General features: G+C 36.9%; 1 protein-coding gene across 1 annotated transcript in view; it reads right to left on the bottom strand.

Annotated features, from left to right (window-relative positions):
- Nucleotides 1-22,604, bottom strand: part of HMCN1 (hemicentin 1) — a 517,679-nt gene that overhangs the window by 291,403 nt on the left and 203,672 nt on the right. The window contains exons 7-11 of the mRNA XM_059076723.2: nt 18,465-18,585; nt 17,236-17,499; nt 15,771-15,915; nt 11,985-12,106; nt 6,408-6,683 (exon numbers count right to left, since the gene is read on the bottom strand). Coding sequence (XP_058932706.1) covers nt 6,408-6,683; nt 11,985-12,106; nt 15,771-15,915; nt 17,236-17,499; nt 18,465-18,585 — 928 coding nt within the window. The remainder of the gene's footprint in view (nt 1-6,407; nt 6,684-11,984; nt 12,107-15,770; nt 15,916-17,235; nt 17,500-18,464; nt 18,586-22,604) is intronic.

Raw genomic sequence — 22,604 nt, 5'->3', positions numbered from 1 at the left:
TTCATCTTATCTAAATGAAATCCACAAAGATGGCACTAGTATTTGAAACAGACATATACATGTCTCAGGTCAACCTCCAAAAATAAAAAGCTTAACTAGCAAGACTTCAATGTACTAAAACGTCTAGGAAAATAGATGAGCTAATTAAATTCAATTTTTATTATTCAAACATAGATACAGACTTCTGTAAGTCAAAATTTATTCCTGTGAAAATCTTGCAAAGGGGAAAGTTAAGGGGATTTTCATGATTCTCTTACTGGACTATTAGCTATAAGAAAACCTTATTTAATTATCAATTAATATTCTGCATTTCTCCTTTTTCTCTTACCTCACTTGGGCTCAGAAATGATTTAAAACAGATTACTCTGTGATATAATCCTATAAAATTCCAGACCTTTAAGCTTTCAAATATGATTTTTTGCACTGTCAAAATTTCTCACTTGACACTTTTTGAGAGGCATTATTTCCTAATTTTTCTTAATTATTCCTTATTCCTTATTTCTTAATTATTCCTAATTATCTCCTATTTACTTTCTTAATTTTAAATAATTTTAAATATAAAAGTGATAAAGCAAATTTATAGAATATTTAGCAAACAAAGAAAGAAAACATATTACCGACACATAATTTGATCTGCCCAATAAAATTGTCAGCATTTTCAAAACTTTTAAAGTCCTATTTATACAAAGGTTCAAGATAATTCATTTCTATTGAATACTTTTTTTCAAGTACAGAAAAGCATAAGTAAAAAGTCACTTATAGGTCCGTTGCCACCAACAATCACATTTTTGTATATATCAATCTAGCTTTTTTTTCCTCCTAGCAGAACTGTGTGTGGTTTTTATTTGATTGTTATTTTGTTTGCATAGCTGTACTTCTGAGTCTTGTGGTAAACCCTGCTTGAGGTAAGCAGAGTTTTCTGAAAAGTTTCCTGTGTCTAGTTATACCATGAATTCCACAGTGAGGAATTCTCATAATGAAATAAGCATATCAACCCATTCACGTTCTCCCATGCTCATTAGTGAGACTGACTGAACAGCCACAGTTTCTGCTATCAGCATTTCTTTTCAAGGCTCTTCTGATAAATTGATAATGAGCCTATTTGTCACTGAGGAAACTTAGAGTGATGGAAAAAGGCCACTGGGACATTTGCTTCTGCTGCTGCTGGACTCAAAATTCCATGATGCTGCCAAAATTGAAGTCTTTTAAATGTCCATGGTCTTAGTAAGAACTAAAATCCCACAGGAACATCTGAGTGGCTGACTCTAGGTAATGTGACCTGCAAGGGTTTAGGGAAAGGTAATTATCTGATCTCATTTGTTTTCCACCTTCTTTTTTTTTTTTTTTTAATTGAAGTATAGTTGATTTACAATGTTGTGTTACTTTCTGCTATACAGCAAAGTGAATCAGTTACACAGATACATATAGCCACTCTTTTTTAGATTCTTTTCCCATATAGGTCATTACAGAGTATTGAGTAGAGTTCCCTGTGCTGTACAGTAGGTCTTTATTAGTTATCTATTTTATATTTAGTAGTGTGTATATGTCAAACCCAATCTCCCAATTTATCGCCCCCCACTCCCCCCTGGTAACTGTAAGTTTGTTTTCCAAGATAGTAAATAATTCCTCTTCAAATTACAGAAAATGTTCAGACCCTAAGAGCCAAAATATGACAGATATCCACTTTAATTACTTTCCAGCCTTTAGCATATCTGAGAAGTTTGACATCAGTCTGATTTTATCTGTTTACAATGTATTGGTTTAGTCTGTATGCTGTGGAGTTTATCCCCCTCATAATAGTAATTTGAAATTTCAGCCAGGATGTGTCTAGATGACGTTCTCCCTTCACTGACCTTGCTTGATTTGCTCACTCAGGACAATTTTTTTTTCCTCCCTAGTGCACTTTTCTTCAATTATATCTTTGACTATTTCTTTAGTTTCAGTTGTCTTTGCTGTGTACCTATATATGTTATATACCTATAAACCTTAAAGTTCCATCTTTGTTTTTATTTCTACTTAAAACATCATATTATTCAACTCTTAGTCCTTTGCCTCAATATTCTGAAAGAACTTCTCAAGTTTATGCAGCACATCCCTGATTTTATTTTATGTAGTACAAATTCTGTCTTTCAGTATCTCTGATTCAGACTGCATTATAATATTGCATTTTTAACATCAAATCCCTTTTTATTTCTTCCATCACACTTGCTATTGTCCTTTCATCTTAGCCAGTTCTTCCTTTATAAATATATACTCCCACTTAAAGGAGGATAGGTCTTTCTGAAAGACTGGTGACAATAAACATTTTTTTTTTCCAGTCTTTAGAATAAACTACTACTTTCAAAGCATCAATTTCTTCTAAGTCTTTCCCTCCCCTTGTTTTGTTCCCCAGTATTTTTTTCTTAGGTCGTATGCTTTATTTTTTCCTGTTCTGCTGCATCTGTTTTGACAGTCTTCTGTTTATTAATCCTCAAATGATGTGGCATCTCTCCAGACTCAGTGTCAGTCAACAAAGTGTTTGAATGGACCTAACTTCATTCTCTGTCTACTTTTGTTCTAGTTGAACCCTCATTGCAGCTCTGTGGCTAAGAGTCTGATGTGCATAGCTCCTTGCCTGATTCTCACCCATGATGCCCTTCTGGCTGAGATGGGATGCTCCCCTCTGCTACCATTTGTCTCTAAAATCCCTTCTGACATACCCATCAATGTTTCTCTTGCTTCCAAATATTTTCACTTGGTGAAAAACATTATCTCAGGTTCCAATTTTTTACATGGTGCCAGGCTGCCTGTCCACTTCTTGTCCTACTGTTTTCCTAACTAGAGAGTTATAGCTATTGATAGGTTTAAGGAGATAGCATGCTGGCTCCCTAAAGAGTAGCATTTTCTTTCTGAAGCAAACTATGAAATAAAGGAACAGAGATACATCCTCCCTGCTTTCATGTGAACATAAGAAAAGATGGACCACTGATTGAAATTTTCATTCCATTGAACTTAAAATATAAGACTATATACTTATTTATACAAATAAGAATCTTTATATATAACCTATAAAATCCCTCCTCAAATTTTTGCCACTGTATATTGCAACTGGTTTTTAGTATTCTTCAGTTTTGTCTTTTTGAGGTTACAGATATTCTACTGTTATTGAGAAGAGGTTGCAGTAGCTAGACATATACTATTTTTAACCAGAAACTCCTTGCTAACTACTACCAAAATTTGTAAAATCTGGATGTTTAACGTTTTTTTGCAGTACGCGGGCCTCTCACTGTTGTGGCCTCTCCCATTGCGGAGCACAGGCTCCAGACACGCAGGCTCAGCGGTCATGGCTCACGGGCCCAGCCGCTCCACGGCATGTGGGATCTTCCCGGACCGGGGCACGAACCCATGTCCCCTGCACCAGCAGGCGGACTCTCAACCACTGCGCCACCAGGAAAGCCCTGGATGTTTAACTTTTAAAAGTACCAGGACTTCCCTGGTAGCACAGTGGTTAAGAATCTGCCTGCCAATGCAGGGGATACAAGTTCGATTCCTGGTCCAGGAAGATCCCACATGCCCCGGAACAACTAAGCCCATGTACCAGGACTACTGAGCCTGAGCTCTAGAGCTTGTGAGCCACAACTACTGAGCCCGTGTGCCACAGCTACTGAAGCCCTTGCGCCTAGAGCCCATGCTCCACAACAAGACAAGGCACTGCAGGGAGAAGCCCGTGCACTGCAACTAAGAGTAGCCCCCGCTTGCCACAACTAGAGAAAGCCCGCGTGCAACAACGAAGACCCAAATGCAGCCAAAAATAAATAAAGTAAATACATTTAAAAAGAAAACTATTCCAGATAGAAACAGTTTCCAAACAGATCTGTGGAGGCAGAATAACATAAATGAGGTTATAAATTAAGCTACTGATTTCCCTGTAAGCAAGAAAAATATTCCTAAAATGCATATTCAATCCAAGTAACTACTGTATCTTTTAAGCTTTCTTGAACTATTTTTTATTTTTGCTTTTTAAAACATTTAGCTGCATAAAATGAAATTAATTTACAATTTATGATTCAATGTCAGTAGTTAGCAAACGTTCTCATGAATTATAATCCTAGGTACAGCAGTTTATTTCATCAAATATCCACTGCTTTTCAATAATGTATATTCAATCATAAGATAATCAGATGGATACAGTTAACTAGAGTCTCTTATTTTTTATTAAACAGTGCCATCAATTCTAGAACATATTTTTGTTAGATTTTTAAAACAAATTTTCATCAAAATTGTTCCCTCAAACTCAAGACCAAGTAGACAGGTCATAAAATAATGCCTCTAAACAGATTTACACCACTAGAGATTATACAGGCTAGCCAGTAATCATGTAATGACATGTGTTTTTTGCATTTATATTTTGTAAATTATGTAACATCTTACCTCAGAACTTAAATCATGAGATAATAATGAGTCTATTTTACCAGAAAGAAGAGAGTTTAGGGTTTCCTTTAAAAGTATGCATTTCTATAGGATTCATACTTTGGAATAGATTTAAATGCTGTTTTGGAAAATGTTGTCCCTGAAACCACCTGAGAAGTCTGTTATAAATGCAGATCCCCAGGCCCCATACCAGGCCTGTGAAATCGGAATCTCTGGGTGTGGGGTTAGAATTTTTGCTTTTTCAAAAATTCCTTTGATAATTCTTTATTCATGAAAGTTTGAGAATCACTGCTCAAACTGACTAAACAATACTAAAGGATTAAAAGTTAATCTGGGGAAACAAGGAAGTCTCTGATTTTATTTTACAATCCCATTCTAAGGGACTCCAGGGAAAGAACCAAGGTCACATTTCAGAAATCCATGAGCATTTATCCTATCTGAAACAATCAGTTTGGTAAAAATATTTCCAAAACTCTAGTAATTCAAGTTACTGCTTGTATTGACTCAAATGATCTAGGTAGTTTACCACGTAGAAATGCAGTGAATCATTTACAAAAGTAACGTTCCCCCAGAGGTTTCAGCAGATCAACTAACAAAAGACACACAGCCATACAGTCGGACTGCAGAATATATCTCAACTACAAGCAAGGAAACCAGAATCAGACGTCAACCATTTTAAGTCTCATGGCAGTTTCACTGTTTTGCCATTAATAACATTCCAAGAGCTAGCCTCCAAAACTCAGTGGTCACTCTCTTAGATAACCATGTTAAAAAACCATCTGACAGTGTTACTTGAGGCATGTTATAAAGTTGTTGCTAGTACCACAACCAAGGAGCCAGACCTGATTCCGATGCAATCAGTCTCCCACATCAAGGAACTGAAATGAAATATTCTGCTAAGGCAGCAACCGAACCTTTCAGCTAAACTGTGTAAAACTGCCAAGAGTAAGTTGCTCATTACATCAACTCTAGAGACATTTAGAAGCCAATTATGATTCTACTGAAAGAGATACTTAGGAATAGTTTCTGATCTTCATTTGATGGTAGCGATTAGACCACATTGTTTTTTTTGTTTGTTTTGTTTTTTGTTTTTTTGGTTTTTTTTGGTGGTACGCGGGCCTCTCACTGTTGTGGCCTCTCCCTTTGCGGAGCACAGGCTCCAGACGCGCAGGCTCAGCGGCCATGGTTCACGGGCCCAGCCGCTCCACAGCACGTGGGATCTTCCCGGACCGGTGCACGAACCCGTGTCCCCTGAATCCGCAGGCGGATTCTCAACCACTGCGCCACCAGGGAAGCCCTAGACCACATTGTTAATGCACTTGTTTTCAGCTATCTGAAACTATCATTTAGTCTATACACACAATTCAAGTTTGGCTTACCATCAGCTTACTTTCAGTAAGTACCCTGTGTGTGTGTGTGTGTGTGTGTGTGTGTGTGTGTGTGTGTGAGAGAGAGAGAGAGAGAGAGAGAGAGAGAGAGAGAGAGAGTGTGTGTGTGTGTGTGTGTGTGTGTGTGTCTAACAAAAATAAGGTAAAAACAGCTCTGCTAAAGTTTCAATAAAATTTCACCTAGATGAGAAACATCTTAAAACTTAATTAAACCATAAAAGTAAATTAAATATGCAAATAATGCACTCAAATTGGGAAAAAAACTTTTTTTATCAATTATTAACAATTAGTTTTTTTTTAAGTTCACAGGATAAATGAGAAAATTTAAAACCATTAAATCATCCAGAGACAATTTGTATTTCTATTTGCTTAAAATAAAGGTCTTCAACTACTAGGATTAGCTGTGTTTGTTTTAAAGTCACCTATTTGTTAGTGATGTTTTAGTTTCCAGTTTAGTCAGCTTCAGACCCTCACGGTCCACAAGCATTCTACCTTTCAAAACTGTAATTGTTTGCGTAGATACCCTCAGACAGACAACTTAAGGGAATAGAGATCAAAGAAGGAAGACAGAAAGACGCCATGATTCAGAAGTTAGCATAAGCACAGTACCTTGCACTGTGAGGAAAACCGACGCAGCCGATGATCCTCCTTCATTGGAAACCACACAGCGATATTCTCCGGCATCGCTGAATTTCACACTCCTCAGCTCCAGGGAAAGGTTGGCCAACATCCTCATGCCTGCTGGGTCTGCCAGCCTGACATCTCTGTCATTCCTCTGCCAGGTTAGATTGTAATCCACTGCACTGATGACAAGACAGGTCAAAAGTGTTCTTTCTCCAGGAGTGACTGTGACATTATTAGGCACTTGGATGACTGGAGGGGGCTCTGTGTGAAATGAAAAGATTCAAACTGAAAGATCCAGAAGTCATTTTGCTCACTCATAGAGGTGGTTTAAAAATTTAATGAGCATGTGTTGAATATCTAGTAGGAAAGATGCAGTACAATGGAACGTATTCATTAATACATATGTCTGTCACCCAAGAAAACTATCATCTAGTTGAAAAATGCTTTCAGTAGGAGTGCATGTTTACATACCAAAGTACACTCAAGTCCAAATCTATAAATTATAGATATGAGGATCAAAGAGGCGTGGCAAAATGATATGACTAGACTGATTCAGGATTGCAGAATGAGTCAAATTTTGAAGAAAGTAGCATTTATGGATTTTTAAAATTTAAAACCATTTACTTAGTGTTTTAAAGAAAATAACACATGAAGTATGGTAGATATGGAAAAGATACAATGGTATCAGCTTTAAGGGGATTATAATCTCATTAAGACACAGTACAACATTAGAGTAAGATGAATTTCTCCCAGTGAAGATGAGGAATGTTTGATTTAAGAAAGTCAAGTTAACAGTAAGGCATAGACCTTTAAAAAAATTATACACATAGGACCATGTACACAAAAGGCATTGAGTAATGCATGTGCATTTCAGATGTGGTCAAAAGGCATTTACTAATTAAATATTTAACTACATTTCTAGAGAAAATCACATATTGCTCTAGTTAGGTTTGAGAATACTGTAAATCTAAATGTCCCTGTAAAGCTCACTCTGCCCAAATGCTTTAAGATAACCTGCCATAGCAAGCCATTATTGAGCAATAATATAGCAATAAAAACTAGCTGGAAACCCATGTGTCTGTTTCAGTTTAAATGTGAAAGAGTATCAGATATTCAAGATCCAACTTTATACTTCTTTATTCAAAACTATATACACGTGCAGATGAATAACATAAGCCTACAATAAAACCTGGACGTAATACGCCAAAACCATAGTGGTTATCTCTGAGAGAGAGAAATGTGTATATTTTTCATATGTTCCTTTATATTTATTTTTGTTTTCCAAACATTTTTAGAGGAGTATATGTTATTCTAAATCATTTTTAAAATCCTTAATTTTTACAATTCTGCCATGTTTTTATTTTTTTTTTGTTTTTTTTTGTTTGTTTTTTGGTTTTTTTTGTTTTTTTTTGTTTTTCTGCCATGTTTTTAAAATCTCTAATGAAAATAGCTAATGAATCAATTGGAAAGAGTACATGAGAAAGTTAGGAAGGTCTGACTGAAGTCTGGTTAGGTTTGACAGATAGAATACAGGATGGTTTGCTAAATTTGAATTTTAGATAAACATCAAATAACATTTTAGTATGACTCATGAAATAGTTGAGACACATTTAACTGGGCATCTTATGTGTTTATTTGCTGAGTCTGGCAAACACAGGGTGCGTAGCTTTATCCCTAACTAGCTGTATGACCTTAGATAAGCCAATTTATTCACACTGTTTGTTTCCCTATTTGGAAAATGAGATGATTAAATTAGGTAATCTGAAAGACCCCTTCTAGCACTAAGGCTCTGTGATGCTAACATACAAGATGGTATGGACCATCAAAGACCCGGAGGCAAGTATTTGTGAACACGTGTTGACACTCTATCAAACTCTCTTTGAAGACCACAAAACATTTTGTGTGGTTTTCTTTTTTTGTTCTTTTTAAACAAACTTCTTCAACTAGACTAGGGATTTTTAGAAGATGTAAAATCCCATATTATGGGCATACAGGGGATGCTGGGTGCACACCTAGATCCTTCTCAAGGACATAGGCACTCATTTCCCTAGCGGCTCTGTTTGCTGGCTACTGAGCTCACGGCCAAGGGAGTTAACATGCTCGGGTTCGACCCCCTTTCCAGTGCAGCCCACTTCCAGGGACCACTTAATGAAGGCAAAAGATGCAGCTCTCTTGCCTCAATTCAGGGTCACCCCAACTCCAGAACTCCCTGTAGGATCAGTTGAGGCCGCTGTTGTGATTACATTGCAGTTTAACTTCTTCTACTCCCTTACAGGTGCTCTTCCCTAGAAAATTCAGCAATAATCCTCTTGCGTGCAAAATCTGCCTCAGAGTCTATTTCCTCTTCAAATATAAATTCAAATATGTAAAATGCCAACTTTCTGCTAATATCCAGGAGGAGAGGAGATTTTAAATATGACATACAATATCATCACTGCATAAATATCTACAGATAATAGTATATGCACTGAAATATGCATACATCAATAAATTTGGTGGTGATGGAGGAGATGATGAAGGAGAATTACATCAGTTTGCAAAAGAGGCCAAGATAACAAATTCCCGGAAACAGCCTGGTCCCGGGAGGATGAGGGGCTAAAGTGAAAGAATGGCTGAGGATTAGGGGACCAGAGATGAAACCTCAAAACTGAGAAAGAATGATAAGCATAGGCCTTGTGACATTAGGTAAATATCACTGGACTGAGAGTCAGGAGGCCAAGAATCTACTTCTCACTACCTATCCATCTGATCAGAAATGGGGCACCTGCCTGCTCTAGGCTTCAGTTTCTTTAGCTATAAAATGATGAGGTGGTATAAGATTATTTCCAAGTCTTACCCTGTTCTAAAGAGAACCCTGAGCTTCCCTGGTGGCGCAGTGGTTGAGAGCCCGCCTGCCGATGCAGGGGACACGGGTTCGTGCCCCGGTCCGGGAAGATCCCACGTGCCGCGGAGCGGCTGGGCCCGTGAGCCATGGCCGCTGAGCCTGCGCGTCCGGAGCCTGTGCTCCGCAACGGGAGAGGCCACAACAGTGAGGGGCCCGCGTACCGCCAAAAAAAAAAGAAAGAAAAAGAAAAAAGAGTACCCTGAAATTAAAATTTAAGATTGCCTGTCACTGACATGCCCTTGACAAGTTTTCTCTTTTCAATTTTACTTAAAGCCAAAATTTTGGTATTGTGTGTATGTGTGCATTGGGGGTGGGGGACATTATGCTAAAAAAATAAATTCAGCAGAGAAAATTAATATAAAGTACAAAATATCATTTGTAAAGATTTTTTCCTGCTTCTGCAGTTCTGTTCATTGGTTTCTATATGTTTATATGCAATAAAAGTTATAATTCTTTTTACACCCATTTTGCATTTAAAACCAATATATCAATAACCAATATCTCCAATGAACCAAAAATCCTTAAAAATGTTGGCTAGAAGGAAATGCTGAAAACGAAAATGAAGTAACATATTGCTAGAACTTTAACTTTTCTTGAAACAGTTCTTGGACGCTATTTGACTTTATAAATGTCCATCCACAGTGATACAAAAATATCACCATTCCATCATGCTGTGTTTTCCCAACACTCCTGTCCAAAATATAAGATCTAATTATCCTGTGAATTCACATCTAATTCTGGTGTGCTGGTTAGTAGTGACAGTAGGGTAGCTGAGCCAGGACCTGGGTGGAGGTTTGAGGCTGGAAGATTAAACAAAAGTTAGCCCAGAAAGAAATGTCCACTCTTTCAAGTCCAAAGGGGCACTTGCTTGCTACTTCTGCTGTTACAGTCATTGCCATACAATCCATGCTTCTGCCCTTCTTTCATAATTAACCAGTGGGACACAATTCCTGAAAAGTGGCTTTGGTACAGTACAACTTCCTAGCAATACCATGGCTCGGCTGGCACAGATTAATACTAGAAGGGCACGTGTAGAGTGTATATTTGGAAGTTACTGACACCACAGGGCCAAATTCTTAGCGGTCAGTTCAGGAGTTCTTTCTGGCACTTTCCAGTTATTTATGCAAGATGTCTGAATCAACTCACTCAAACCTCTTTCCCTGTTGTCTTTCCCTTAATTAATATTGCTGGGAGAAAAACCCTCAGGTGCTCAAGTGTTTGTTTCCCCAGAAGCTGAGGAATGTTGACACGATTCCAATGCTTTTCATAATTACTAGAAATGAAAAAATGAATAGTTTTTGATGCATGTCAACTTGCTAAATTGTTTCAGAAGATGAACTTTATTTTTCTAAGAATAAGAGAAAATGAATAATTTACTGCAAGAAGAACAGGTTTGCACGCCTCTGTTTTAAAGTTCAGCTTGGACTTAATGATAACAAACATAAATCCTAGGCTTCTAAACAGCCCTACAGTTATAAAGCTACATTTGTCTTAAATTTTCCAAAGAAAATGCACATCAATACTAAATTGACAAGTCAGACATTGTTATAAACTCAACAGGTACATTTAGGTCAGAACAGGCTTACTATTAAACACACAGCAACCCTAGGCTACGAGGCAGGTAGAAAATAACCGAGTCAAAACGAAGTTTCCAATAAAATCTAGATATATGCTGAGTAAGTGGCTTAACTCCTGATCAGTGATAATATATGGTAGTCTGTTTGGTTTCTAATTGATAATGGTAGTCTTTTTGGTTTCTAATCTGGGAGATCAGAGGAAAAAATGAATTTTTTTCACTAAAATATATTCTACCTTGTAAAATAATCTGAACCTTGCCCATTTATTCATAGGAAACATACTATTTAAATGTAACTTAATTAGCATGACTTCTGCCCTTCTTAATACCAATATTGTAGCCACTGAGGTCCTATGTTTTTTCTGTTTTTGGGGGTTTTTTTGCGGTGCGCGGGCCTCACACTGTTGTGGCCTCTCCCGTTGTGGAGCACAGGCTCCGGACGCGCAGGCTCAGCGGCCATGGCTCACGGGCCCAGCAGCTCCGCGGCATGTGGGATCTTCCCGGACCGGGGCACGAACCCGTGTCCCCTGCATCGGCAGGCGGACTCTCAACGGCTGTGCCACCAGGGAAGCCCGGTCCTATGTTTTTTGAATGTGATACTTTCCTTATTGTCTTCAACTTAGATGTCAGAATCCATTCACAAAAGCACTTTGCTCATTATAAATATGGGAGAGGGAAAGGGAAAGTTGAACATTGCTATAATCAGAATGGATCTCTCCCTTTTCTGGTATTTTAGTTTTTCAAAGGAAAATACTAAATGGAGATTAAAAAATATTTATTAAGGCCCTATAATAATAATAATGATAATAACAACAATAATAAAAACAGCTAATGTCTATTAGGTGTTTCTATGTGCCAGACTCTCTTCTAAGTGCTTAACATACACTATCTCATTTAATCCTCACAGTTTCTCCATGAGATAGAGACTGTTACTCTTATTGTCCTCATTTAATAGTTAGGGGATCCAAGGCACTGAGTTCTTAAATAATTGGCCCAAAGCAGGTCACACAGCTAATATGCAATGAAGCCTGGATTAACTAACATCCCATTTCCATAGCTGCATTAATACTTAGACAACTGCAAAGGAATTAGGGATAATTACCTGACACATCAAAGAAGGTCTGTGCCCGTCCAGTCCCTGCACTGCTGACGGCAATGCACTCATACGGGCCTTCATCAGACAAAGTGACCTGTTCAATATCCCAGGTCACACTGGCCGATTCTCTGGGGTAAGAAAATAGAAGCATGTTTAGTTACTACAAAAACAAGACCAAATTGAAAACAGTGATTCCACTATTTGTGTTATGCATTCAAAAGAACAGCTTAAAAAAAGTTCTTTATAGCTTAAAATTATACAGTTCTTTTATTATCATAATTATCATAATTTTATTCATAAAATTATGCAGAGTTCTTCACAGCTTAAAATTATACACCTTTTGTATTTTAATTAGAAAGTTAAGCTTTGCTACTCTGAGCAAAAAACATAACAAAGACAGTAAGTTTTGTTTTGTTTTGTTTTCTATTGATCTTCGTAGGCTCTAACAAAAGAATTCACTTCCAAATGTGAGAAAAACTTGAAAGAGGCAGAGGATAGAAGAGTGGAACTTTTTTACTGAGAAAATATCAGGGAGACATCTTTAATCTTCTCTCAAAACTCCTTTAATTCAAACTAATGATCATTTTACCACATTTTTTTTCACATTTTCACTTCATATGTCTTTCTTTTTTTCTTTTTTGAACAGGCCTGTAACTTTGCTGTTGAGAACTATAGCCTGTGAAGTTAGGGTCACTGGAAATTTCTTTAGGAGACATTCTCTGGCTATGTCAAAACATAAGATACAAAGCTGGCACAGAAACACTCTTTAAATCCCCTCTCCTTCCCCTCTCATTTCCAGGTTTTAGTCATGTTCAGTGGGGCTCTAGCCAAAGGAACTCAACCAGTAATTTACAAGTGTGAAGGTAGAAAATAGACTTTTTGGTTCCCAAAAGATAAATTCTCTTTAACTTTTTTATATATAAGCTCTACATAAGGCTATATACCATAACTGGTTCAATCTTTGTAAATAATGAGTAAAGAAAAAGATTAGCAGTTTTATAGTCAAAGTTGTCATTTAGGTAAAATATATACCTTTGCTATATTACATATTCATTCATTTAATAAATATTTATACTTTGTCCTCTAACACTCTTCAAATTGTTTCTCATTTTTTGGAAATGTCTTCGTAATAGCTATTTAATCCTTATTTAAAACATTCCAATAATCTATAAAATAAGCATTATATTATTTTAAAATATGATTGCAATGTCATAAATATTTTCATAATTTTTTCTTATAATCATCCACAGCTATTTATAAACTTTTAAACATTCAAGATACAGATGAGATGAAAAGCCCACTGCAGTCAAGACACCTTCCACTGAAGCTGAAAGTGGTACAAGATACGATACCTCACAGTAATAACTCCAGATCTCTCCCCATCCAAATGAACAACACCCATCACCAAACCACTATGAAGAATTCACTGAGCTCTTAATGTACATTTACCGCTAACCTAGAGTTTGTAAGAGAAAGTCAAGACACAGGTTCCTGTCATTAGGAAAGCGAGAAAATAAGCAAGGTAATCCTTCCATATATTTTAGTAACTGAGAATATTCACTTAATACTGTTTCCTTTCACTTGCATCTGCATTAGGTGTCAGTGGTCCTCACTGTCACATTCAGAAGAAAACGGAGTATGACTTATTCTGTGCTGCACTGATCACCTAAGATGTATCTTGAATGCTTAAGAGCAGTAGGCTAAGCCCAAATTTACAAATGCCATTGTCTAGGAGGTACTGGTAAGTTCCAGGAAGGTAGGAGCTTGAAATACACACATCTTTCATGTCTTCTGCAGTGCCTACTTCAGAGCCAAGCATATTTTAGGATTCATCAAAAACTCAGACATGCAGAAATTTTAGAATAGAAAATGGCAATTCTTCTAGCCTTAAGACCCTTTATTTAAAAACAAGAAAGTTGAGAAAGAAGGACAAGTAATTTATGCAAAGGCACAAAACTACTGTATGGAGTGCTTAGAGAATATTGTTTACAGTTATACTTGTTCCTCTCTTATTTATGAACAACTACATGGAAACAATTCTCTTTTTCATGTACCCTTATCAGTTAGCATTAAGATTATATGGCCACAATAAAAAGTTTTGAAGGGATGACCCTTGGAACAGGGGAAGGAACATGTCAGATAGAAATGTGTCTTGTTACTGATGGAAACTAATTCTCTCCTGCATCCCCTAGAGACCATAGTGACTCACATAACAAAGATCCAGTCACGCAGCTGGAGTTATTAGGAAATCTAGGGCAGAGATGTGCAAGTGAATTGGGATTAGAGTATCAATCCATCATCACCCATGCCCAATTTTGTCTTTAGCCTCTTACATCCAAAGAACTTAACAAATGTCAGCAAGGCATGTCACATCTCTGGGCCACAGAGCTGGAAAAATGAAAGAAAGAATCCTTGTGGTTTACCTCAGAGGAATTGTGTGGAATTAATAAATTAATGCCTATAAAGGATCTCAAGTGTCTTTGAAAATTGTTACGATTTAAACACAAAGCAGAATTGTTTGATTTCATCATTCAGTTATGTAACTTCATCATTTGATATCTTGGTCAGTTGTGTTGCTGGTTATTAAATATGCAGCTAAGGAAATCATCAAGATGTATGTTAAGCAAGTAGCAGGAAATAATACAGTCCAATCTTTAAACAATGGAAAATTTTCTCAAGTTATAATGAACATTCTTGCCATAGCTTCTGCTTAAAATGCCCCCCCATAAGGAGATTGTATAAGCTAAGACTGTCAAATATTTAACATGTTACACAAGTTATTTACGTGAATATTGAATTACCAGTGTAAAAACTTTGTAAAATAATTCTTAGAGTTTTTCCCCCAAATGTAGTTTCATAGTAAGTTTTTAAAAAAGTTTGCCAGAAATCATCCTCTAGTTTTCCAGGCCTACTTAATTTTTATCATTAGATTCCTTAAACTTGTCTAGAAAATTCATCCATCTTCACAGCGGAAGTTGGTGCCCTCTAGCCCACTTCCCTTCACTGTTGGCTGCGGCAGTGACCACACACACTTCTGCTCCATCTGGCCCACACCCCCAGCACGCACCTCATTTCTACCCTTCTCCTCCTGGCTCCCTGGGCTCCAGCTACACTGGCGTCCTTCCCGTCTTTCTTTCCCACGTGCCTGGTGGACTCTGGCCTTACTGCATTTGCATTGCCTGTTCCTGGTGTGTGAATGCTCTTCCCTGGATATCTGTGTGACCTGGATATCTCACCATGTTCAAGTCCTTGCTCAAATGCCCCTACTCTGAATTTTAAAATTGCAACTTGGCCAAAACCACATGTACTCCACCAACCAGTAGTACTTGCCCAATTAACCTGCTCTACGTTTTGCCATAACACTTTAAATCAGATTCAGAGACATGTTTACGCTCAAACCACTAAAGCTTAAGTTTCAGGGTCGTTCATTTGCAAGGACTCTTGCAAAGTTCAGTATCTAACTTTGTATTCATAATTTTGTATTCTTTGTCTTATCCAGGGACCCTTAAACTGTGTAAAATTCAGAGTCTATAAAACCTGAATCAACTCTTAAATGTATTCTAGCATTTATTATATTATCATATTATATTTATCATCTGTTTCTGTCTTCCTCCTTTACAATATAAGCTCCACAAAGGTTCAGAATTGTGTCTGTCTTGCTCACTGCTACATTCCAAGACTATGAAGCAAATAAATAAGAATGTCTAATGAAAAAAGTATATTAAAATAAGTATCTATTTGTATTTAGATATTTAGTGCTATAAATTATTACTAATGGAAACATTTACATACTTTAAGTACTGGTCTACTCCAAGTGTAACTCCATTTCTGGCAAAGCTCAAGGTAAAGGGCAAAAGACTCTCAACAGAGCAGTGAATCTGGCCCGGCTGCAGATAGTATCCCGGGGTTTTCTCCAGCATTGTAACTTTGGGAGCATCTGGGAAAAAAAGAACATGGGCAAGAAGGTCACAATGATATTTGGTATTTCCTGTTAATCCATTCAAAAGCTTCATACTTAAATTATTCCAGTAAATTCTCTGCATTCCAGTTAATCATGATTTATTTTTCATGATTTATCATGAAAAATCACTTTATCTTTCTTTGTTCAAAGGTTATTAATTTCTGGATTATCTCCATGGACCCTTTACTAAGGTACTCATTGAATCTAAGACTCCACTGATCTTAAGATATAACACTTTCTGTACCACCAAGATAGAAAACAAAGCTACCAGATAAGTTACAATACAGCATCAATTGTAGCACATAGTTCAATTTCAAAAATGTAAAACTATGAAAAGAACACACATATCCTAGAATTGAATTCATAGGGTAACTGTTTCCAAAAAGGAACGAAAAAATTGATTTTTAAGAATCCAATTGCTTTTTTAAGCATTCAATTCAGGGGCTAACACAACTAACTTTGAATGTTGCATATGAGGAAATACTGAGGTTGGTTCTATTATTTCCTTTCTACAGCTATTAACCAATAGCTACAGAGTGGTTCCTGAATTTCCCAAATCATAGCCTTATGTATAAATGATAAACTGTCATCCCTCCACCCAAAAGTACAATATTAGAAACAATCCTGTATCCTTGTCAGTCCATGGTTCAAGTTACATACAGTTCTAAAGTTTTGGTCAGAATCCAGTCATCAGCCTTGAGAAATAATAGCAAATATATAAGTAACTAGCTTACTTATTAACTAACTAACCAAAAAAGGCAAAATCATCACCAGTTATTTGCAAGGAACTACTGTTCAAAGTAGAAAGGTTTCTGACAATTGTATATAAACATTTAGCCAAATCAGATAGCTAATCAAATATTAAACACATATGCCAGGGGGAGTAAGAACTCGAGAACTTCCCAGTTCAAATTCTCACACTGATTGAAGTTATCAAAATTCTCAGCTCTACAATCAGTGAGACTTAACATGAAACTTTGAATGTGCTATTTTATGGTTAAGAAAACTTGTGTTACCTAAGTGTAAATGCTCTTCTACATGGTGACCCAGTAAGAATGCGAGGGTATTATTTTCGACTTTAGAGTCCATTCTTTTTCTTTTTTTTGGCCACACCACACAGCTTGAGGGATCTTAGTTCCTTGACCAGGGATTGAACCAGGGGCTCCTGGCAGTGAAAGCCCAGAATCCTAATCACTGGACTGCCAGGGAATTCCCTAGAGTCCATTCCTTACTCATAGGACCATATCAGCCCCTTAAACTATCAATACTCCAATGTTGAATAAAGTGATATCTTACCTGGGACGATACTAGAGAAGGAAACACTTGATACTCTCTGGAAGAGATAATCATCCTTATCATAGCCTGTTACTTTGAGAAAGAAAGCTTCATTTGGTGGTGTAAAGTCAGAAATATTCCATATGCCATAAGGTTTTCTATCTGGATAATATTTAATAGGAATTGTCTTAAGAGAGCTGCCTGAGAGACTCAGAAGTTCAAGATGATCTACTCTAGCTGGGATGGAAATTCCAGAAGTATTCAGCAGCACATAGGTAGGTATTCCTACAAGAGAAAGGATCTGTCATCATTTGCAAGTAACATGCACCTGAGGTTATCTATCAAATAAGTTTTGTATTATAATAACAGGTAACAAGGACATATATATGAGTACTACAGACTGTGCCATAAATTGTGGCCCAGTTGTAGAATCTTTTCTACACAAGACAGTTTATTCATGACCAGAGAAACTTAGGAAACCCTAAGTAATTATTTTCATGGTATTTAATCATGTTTATATTTAGAAAGAATAGAATTATGAATATTGCATTATATGATATTTGTTATATGAATACTTTTAAAGATTCACTATTCTGTATCCTTCCAGTAACTGCAGCAATAAAAAGAACTATCAGAAAAAAGAAATTTAAAGTCACAGTAGGATTGAGCCTTCTTTTTAACTATAAATCTTCTTGCATGAATAAAACAAGAGGAGGAAGCACCTTTCAAGTCAACAATAATTTCACCTTGGAACATATAACGCTACATGGTATCTTTAATGTTTTAACTACACACACACACACACACACACACACACACACACACACACACACACACACACACGCAGCATTTTCACCTTGACAACAGGCAAGTAAGATGCCAGTAAGGAAAATGTCTCAAGATCTAGGTCATCAGTTTTCAAAGTTTAGTAAGTGTAGGAATCAATGAGGTGCTTGTTAAAGTGTGTATTCCTGGGCCCTACCTTCTGTGATTCTCATTCAGGAGATCTGGGGTGGGCCCCAGGAATCTTAATTTTTGATAAGCTCCCTGAGTGATTTCAATATCACTGGCCTTGGGACCACACTTTGAGAAACAGTTACTAGGTCAAGAGTGCAATCATATTTAAAATAAAGATGCTATGTTTCCCAATTTTATTGAATACCACAAAATTATAAAATCACAGACAGTCTGAGAACTATTTTGTACTTCAATATCTACTATACCAACTGAAGTAATGCAAACATACAAACCTTGCACCGGTCTGCTGACTGTGTTTTTGAAGTCCAGGGTGGGCTTTCGGGAAAAACCAGCTCGAAAATCAATAGTACTGAGGCCAGTGATGCGAACAGAGTGCCTTCCACTGCTAGACGTCTGAAAAATGTTTAATGACAACCGCTATCAGCAGTTGATCCAGGATGCAGGTCACACTAGACACTAACCAGTATGGAAAACTGCAGAGTGTTTAACTAGGATTGATGTCCAATCATTGAGGTTTTGATCTGGGTGTTTTGAACTTAACTGTGATTCTGTAACTTCAATGCGAGTTTTGTAATACATATCCCAGGGGACTAAAGTACAGCTGCGTTTTATATTGCATGCCCAGTGGTAAAAGACAGAGGGGTGCAGTCATAGTGAATGGACTTGGTTCACATGGTGAATAGCGTTCAGGAAATATTTGTGAAATGAACGAATGACTATATCTTCTCCCCTAAACACCATCCAGGTTCTATTATGGAAAATATTTCCCTTCCCTTTGCCTCTGGGAAGAGAGAGCCAGGACAAGCACAAGAGCCGACCGTTCTCCAACTTTTGGCCAAATGGCATCCTCAGCTCAGCAGTGTCCAGCCAAGGCACTCAGTGCTCAAGATACAAATATGAGTAAAACGAAGGTCCTGACCCTGTAAGGGTCTATGGCCAGTGAGACAGTCAGATGGAGAAAGCGAAATCTTCAAGAGGATGCAGTAAATGCAGTGACAGAATTACAGAAAAGGCACACAGAAATATGTATATAAAAGCATAGACTAGCCTGTAGTTCAGTTAACACCTCCTAAGGGAAATGAACAAGATATTGAATAGCGAAGCACGGAAGTTACCCATATGTGCATAAATAATAAATATTGATCATTTGGATTAGGGTCACAGGTTAAAACACGAACATTTATTGGGCACTTCCTCTGTGCCCAGACTCTTTGAATACATTGGCTTATTTAATCCTTATTACAATCCTATAAGGTAGATATCGTCATTATCCCCACTGCATAGATAAGGAGGTTGAGGCACCAAAGCTATTCAACAGCTTGCCCAAGTTCACAAGGTTTCCTAACTTTCCTAACTTGCAGGGGTGGGGTTTTAATCCAAAAGTCAGGCTCTGGGCTCTTCCCCACCATGCTACATTGTCTCCCAAGGGCAAGGTCAGTCAGAGTCAGCCTCTACATCAATATCTCTCCAAATATCATTTAAGGACCACCTATATCTACACGTATACAAAATCACTTCAGTTGTTTGTAAAAATATGGACTCTGAACTCCAGCCAAGATTTACTGAATCAGAATCTCTAGTCAGTGGAGTTTAGGAACATGTATTTTAAAAACCATCTAAGGGCTTATGAACAAGAGCTCACCATTTTTTTATTACATTGATCACTGATATTTTGTCTCAAAATAAAATGATTACATGACAGCAGCATTTAGGTAGAAGCAGAATATAGGAGTAAGAAAAAGCATTCACATGATAACACCAGTGCCAATATGGCTCTCCATCTCAACACCGAGAAACACATATTTAGTTATCATAGCATGACAGAACGTGCTAGAAAGATAGATAGATATATATGATTTTAATATGGTAAACAGCTAGATTAAGCCACAGCATGGTTAAAGATAAGGCAGCTCCAAGGCTCGGCAAACCACACAGTTTTCCCTAAACCACTGTGACTCATTATTTGGCAATGAGGACAGAAAGGATGAGGAGGTATGTCCCTGTTGCTACCAATCATATTCCTCATTGAGCAGAACTTGCAGGAACTCAGAGGAAAGGAAAATGAAGGTGAGGGAAAAGAAAAAAAAACATCTTCATGAAAACAGCATTGTACTCAGTATAAATGATGCTGCTTATTACTATCGCTCATTTTCATAGGGGTAACAAAGGATTGTAAGTGTAAGTGTAGGAGTCTCAGTACCACCACTTATTGCATTATTTCTGAAGGAAAATGTGTTCTGAATTTCACGTAACAGACAAGAAAAAAAAAAAAAAAACTACAATCATAAACCAATTTTAAGTCGCGGATTTCCTACAAGACTATACAAAATCTTGCTAAGTCTAATTTCAACTGCTTTACATAATGCAGAGCTATACTGAAGACACTATTGTCTACTGGTTTCTTGTAAAAGAGAAATGAAATGGTCAATATTATGAGTTGATTTAGACTTTTTCACTGACATCATCTATTGCTGTTAGCTGTCTTGTTGCTCAGAAAGTCCCTTATGATAAAACAGCTCTTGAGGCTACCAAGGGTAAATATAACACACAATCCGCCTAAGGACAGTTGTCAAGTGCTAATCATCTACCAAGTGTCTGTGCACAAATCAACTGATAACGAGTCCATTTAAAAAATGTTGCTTAATAGCTAAGTGAGGAACTTAAAAATTACCTAAGTGTTTGAAAATATGCTATCCTGTTGTTAAATAATACATTAAAAATAAAGCTGAGTGGATGAAGAGGGAGTCCTTTACAATCTCTATACAATTATTGAAAAATAAATTAATTTTGATCCAAATAACACAGCAAAAAAGTAGATGGAGATAAGGACATAGTTTTACTATCCTCTGAGAAATGCTAAGAATAGGGAGTGTAATTAGTTAAGAAAATCTTAATTTATTTATATATTATACTGTAAACAGTAGGAACGCCTGCATAGAATTTAAAAGGGTTTCTAAGTAAAAGATATTTCCAAGCGAATCAGTTTTTATGCACAATGACATCCAACTCTGGGTTAATCAGAGTAATGGGAGCAAGGGACATCACAAATAAACCAAAATTATAGTTTAAAAATATAATGCAAAGAAAAATTTTAAGCTAACTTATTTTAAAATGACCTCTAATACTCATGCCTGCATTTATCATTCTTGACTCATTCTCTTAAAAGAATTACAACAATACTTGGACATTATTTTAGGAACACAATATATCACATTAAATTTCTTCAAGAGAAAGTACCAATAATTTATTATTTTAGTCTGTTTTCTTAAAGTAAGCTATTATTTTAGTCTGTTTATCAGCTGAGTTCCCTTTTTTCAAGTATTATTGACATAGGTACAAAAAGATTTTATGTATAACGATGGTTAAACAACCCAGTAAATGGAAAAAGGAGAAAAGTACCAACATATACAAAATGCATTCTGTACAGCAGGCAAATCTTTTATGTAAATTATCACATTAAGTCCTCACAAAAGTCTCTGTGAGATAATACTATTATTTCATTTCACAGATCTGAAGGGTAAAGTGACTTGCTCAAAGTCACAGATAAACAGTGGGTAGCAGACCTGGGATGTAAACTCAGTGAGGCTCCAGAAACTGACCTCTACTGCTACCCCATGCATTTCTCATGATCATCTCAGTGAACTGGATTATGCTGGTTTCAGGCTAAAAGCTGAAATATACCCAACTGCTCTACATAACAGAAGAGTAATATGGAATTTCTGAGTCTATCCACAGGAGAGAAGCAGAAACAAAATGGGGAGAAAGAAGGATGGGGGGCAAGGAGAGAGCAAAAGGACACAACTCACTTCAAGATATGTCCCCAAATCTATAGGCAAATCTCCTAAACTCACAAAAGATTCTTGTTAGTGGATTTCCTATGAAATTTTTGAAGGGCTGAGCTTTACCCTCCATCGAAGTACAAAAGATTAGAATCAACACACAAATAATCAGGAGGCAAGGAGACCAAAAGAAAGTAAGTCTTCAGGAAACTCCAGAAGCATTGAGAGAAGGCTTTGGATTCTCACATGTTATGGACAGAGTGGTGTTGGAGGAGAAATAAATGATAAGAAGGTCTTGGAGGGGCAAAGAAAATTCAGCTAATTCCATAATGAAGTTAAACAGAGGGGAAGTCCAGCTGTGTATTTCTTATTCCTCTCTTCCCTTCTGAATTATTTAGCCATCTTAGCACCATTTTTCTATATATATAATTAAATTAGTAAGACAAAAATTACTAATTTAATGTTTTTCTATTTGTTCTTTATATCATGTAGATTTAAACTGTGGGTTATAATAAAATTAAAATTTGGCTCCAAAAAGCATCTCTCCACCACAGAATATCTAGAAGTATGACTCTGGCACAGAGCCATCCTCACACCTCATTGTTTCTGTAGTTAAGAAGAGGGAAATGTTAT

The sequence above is a fragment of the Kogia breviceps genome, chromosome 1, assembly GCF_026419965.1.
Source record: "Kogia breviceps isolate mKogBre1 chromosome 1, mKogBre1 haplotype 1, whole genome shotgun sequence".
NCBI classification, from domain to species: Eukaryota; Metazoa; Chordata; class Mammalia; order Artiodactyla; family Physeteridae; genus Kogia; species Kogia breviceps.
The sequence above is the reverse complement of the archived record's forward strand: the minus strand, read 5'-3'. Positions and strand labels throughout refer to the sequence as shown.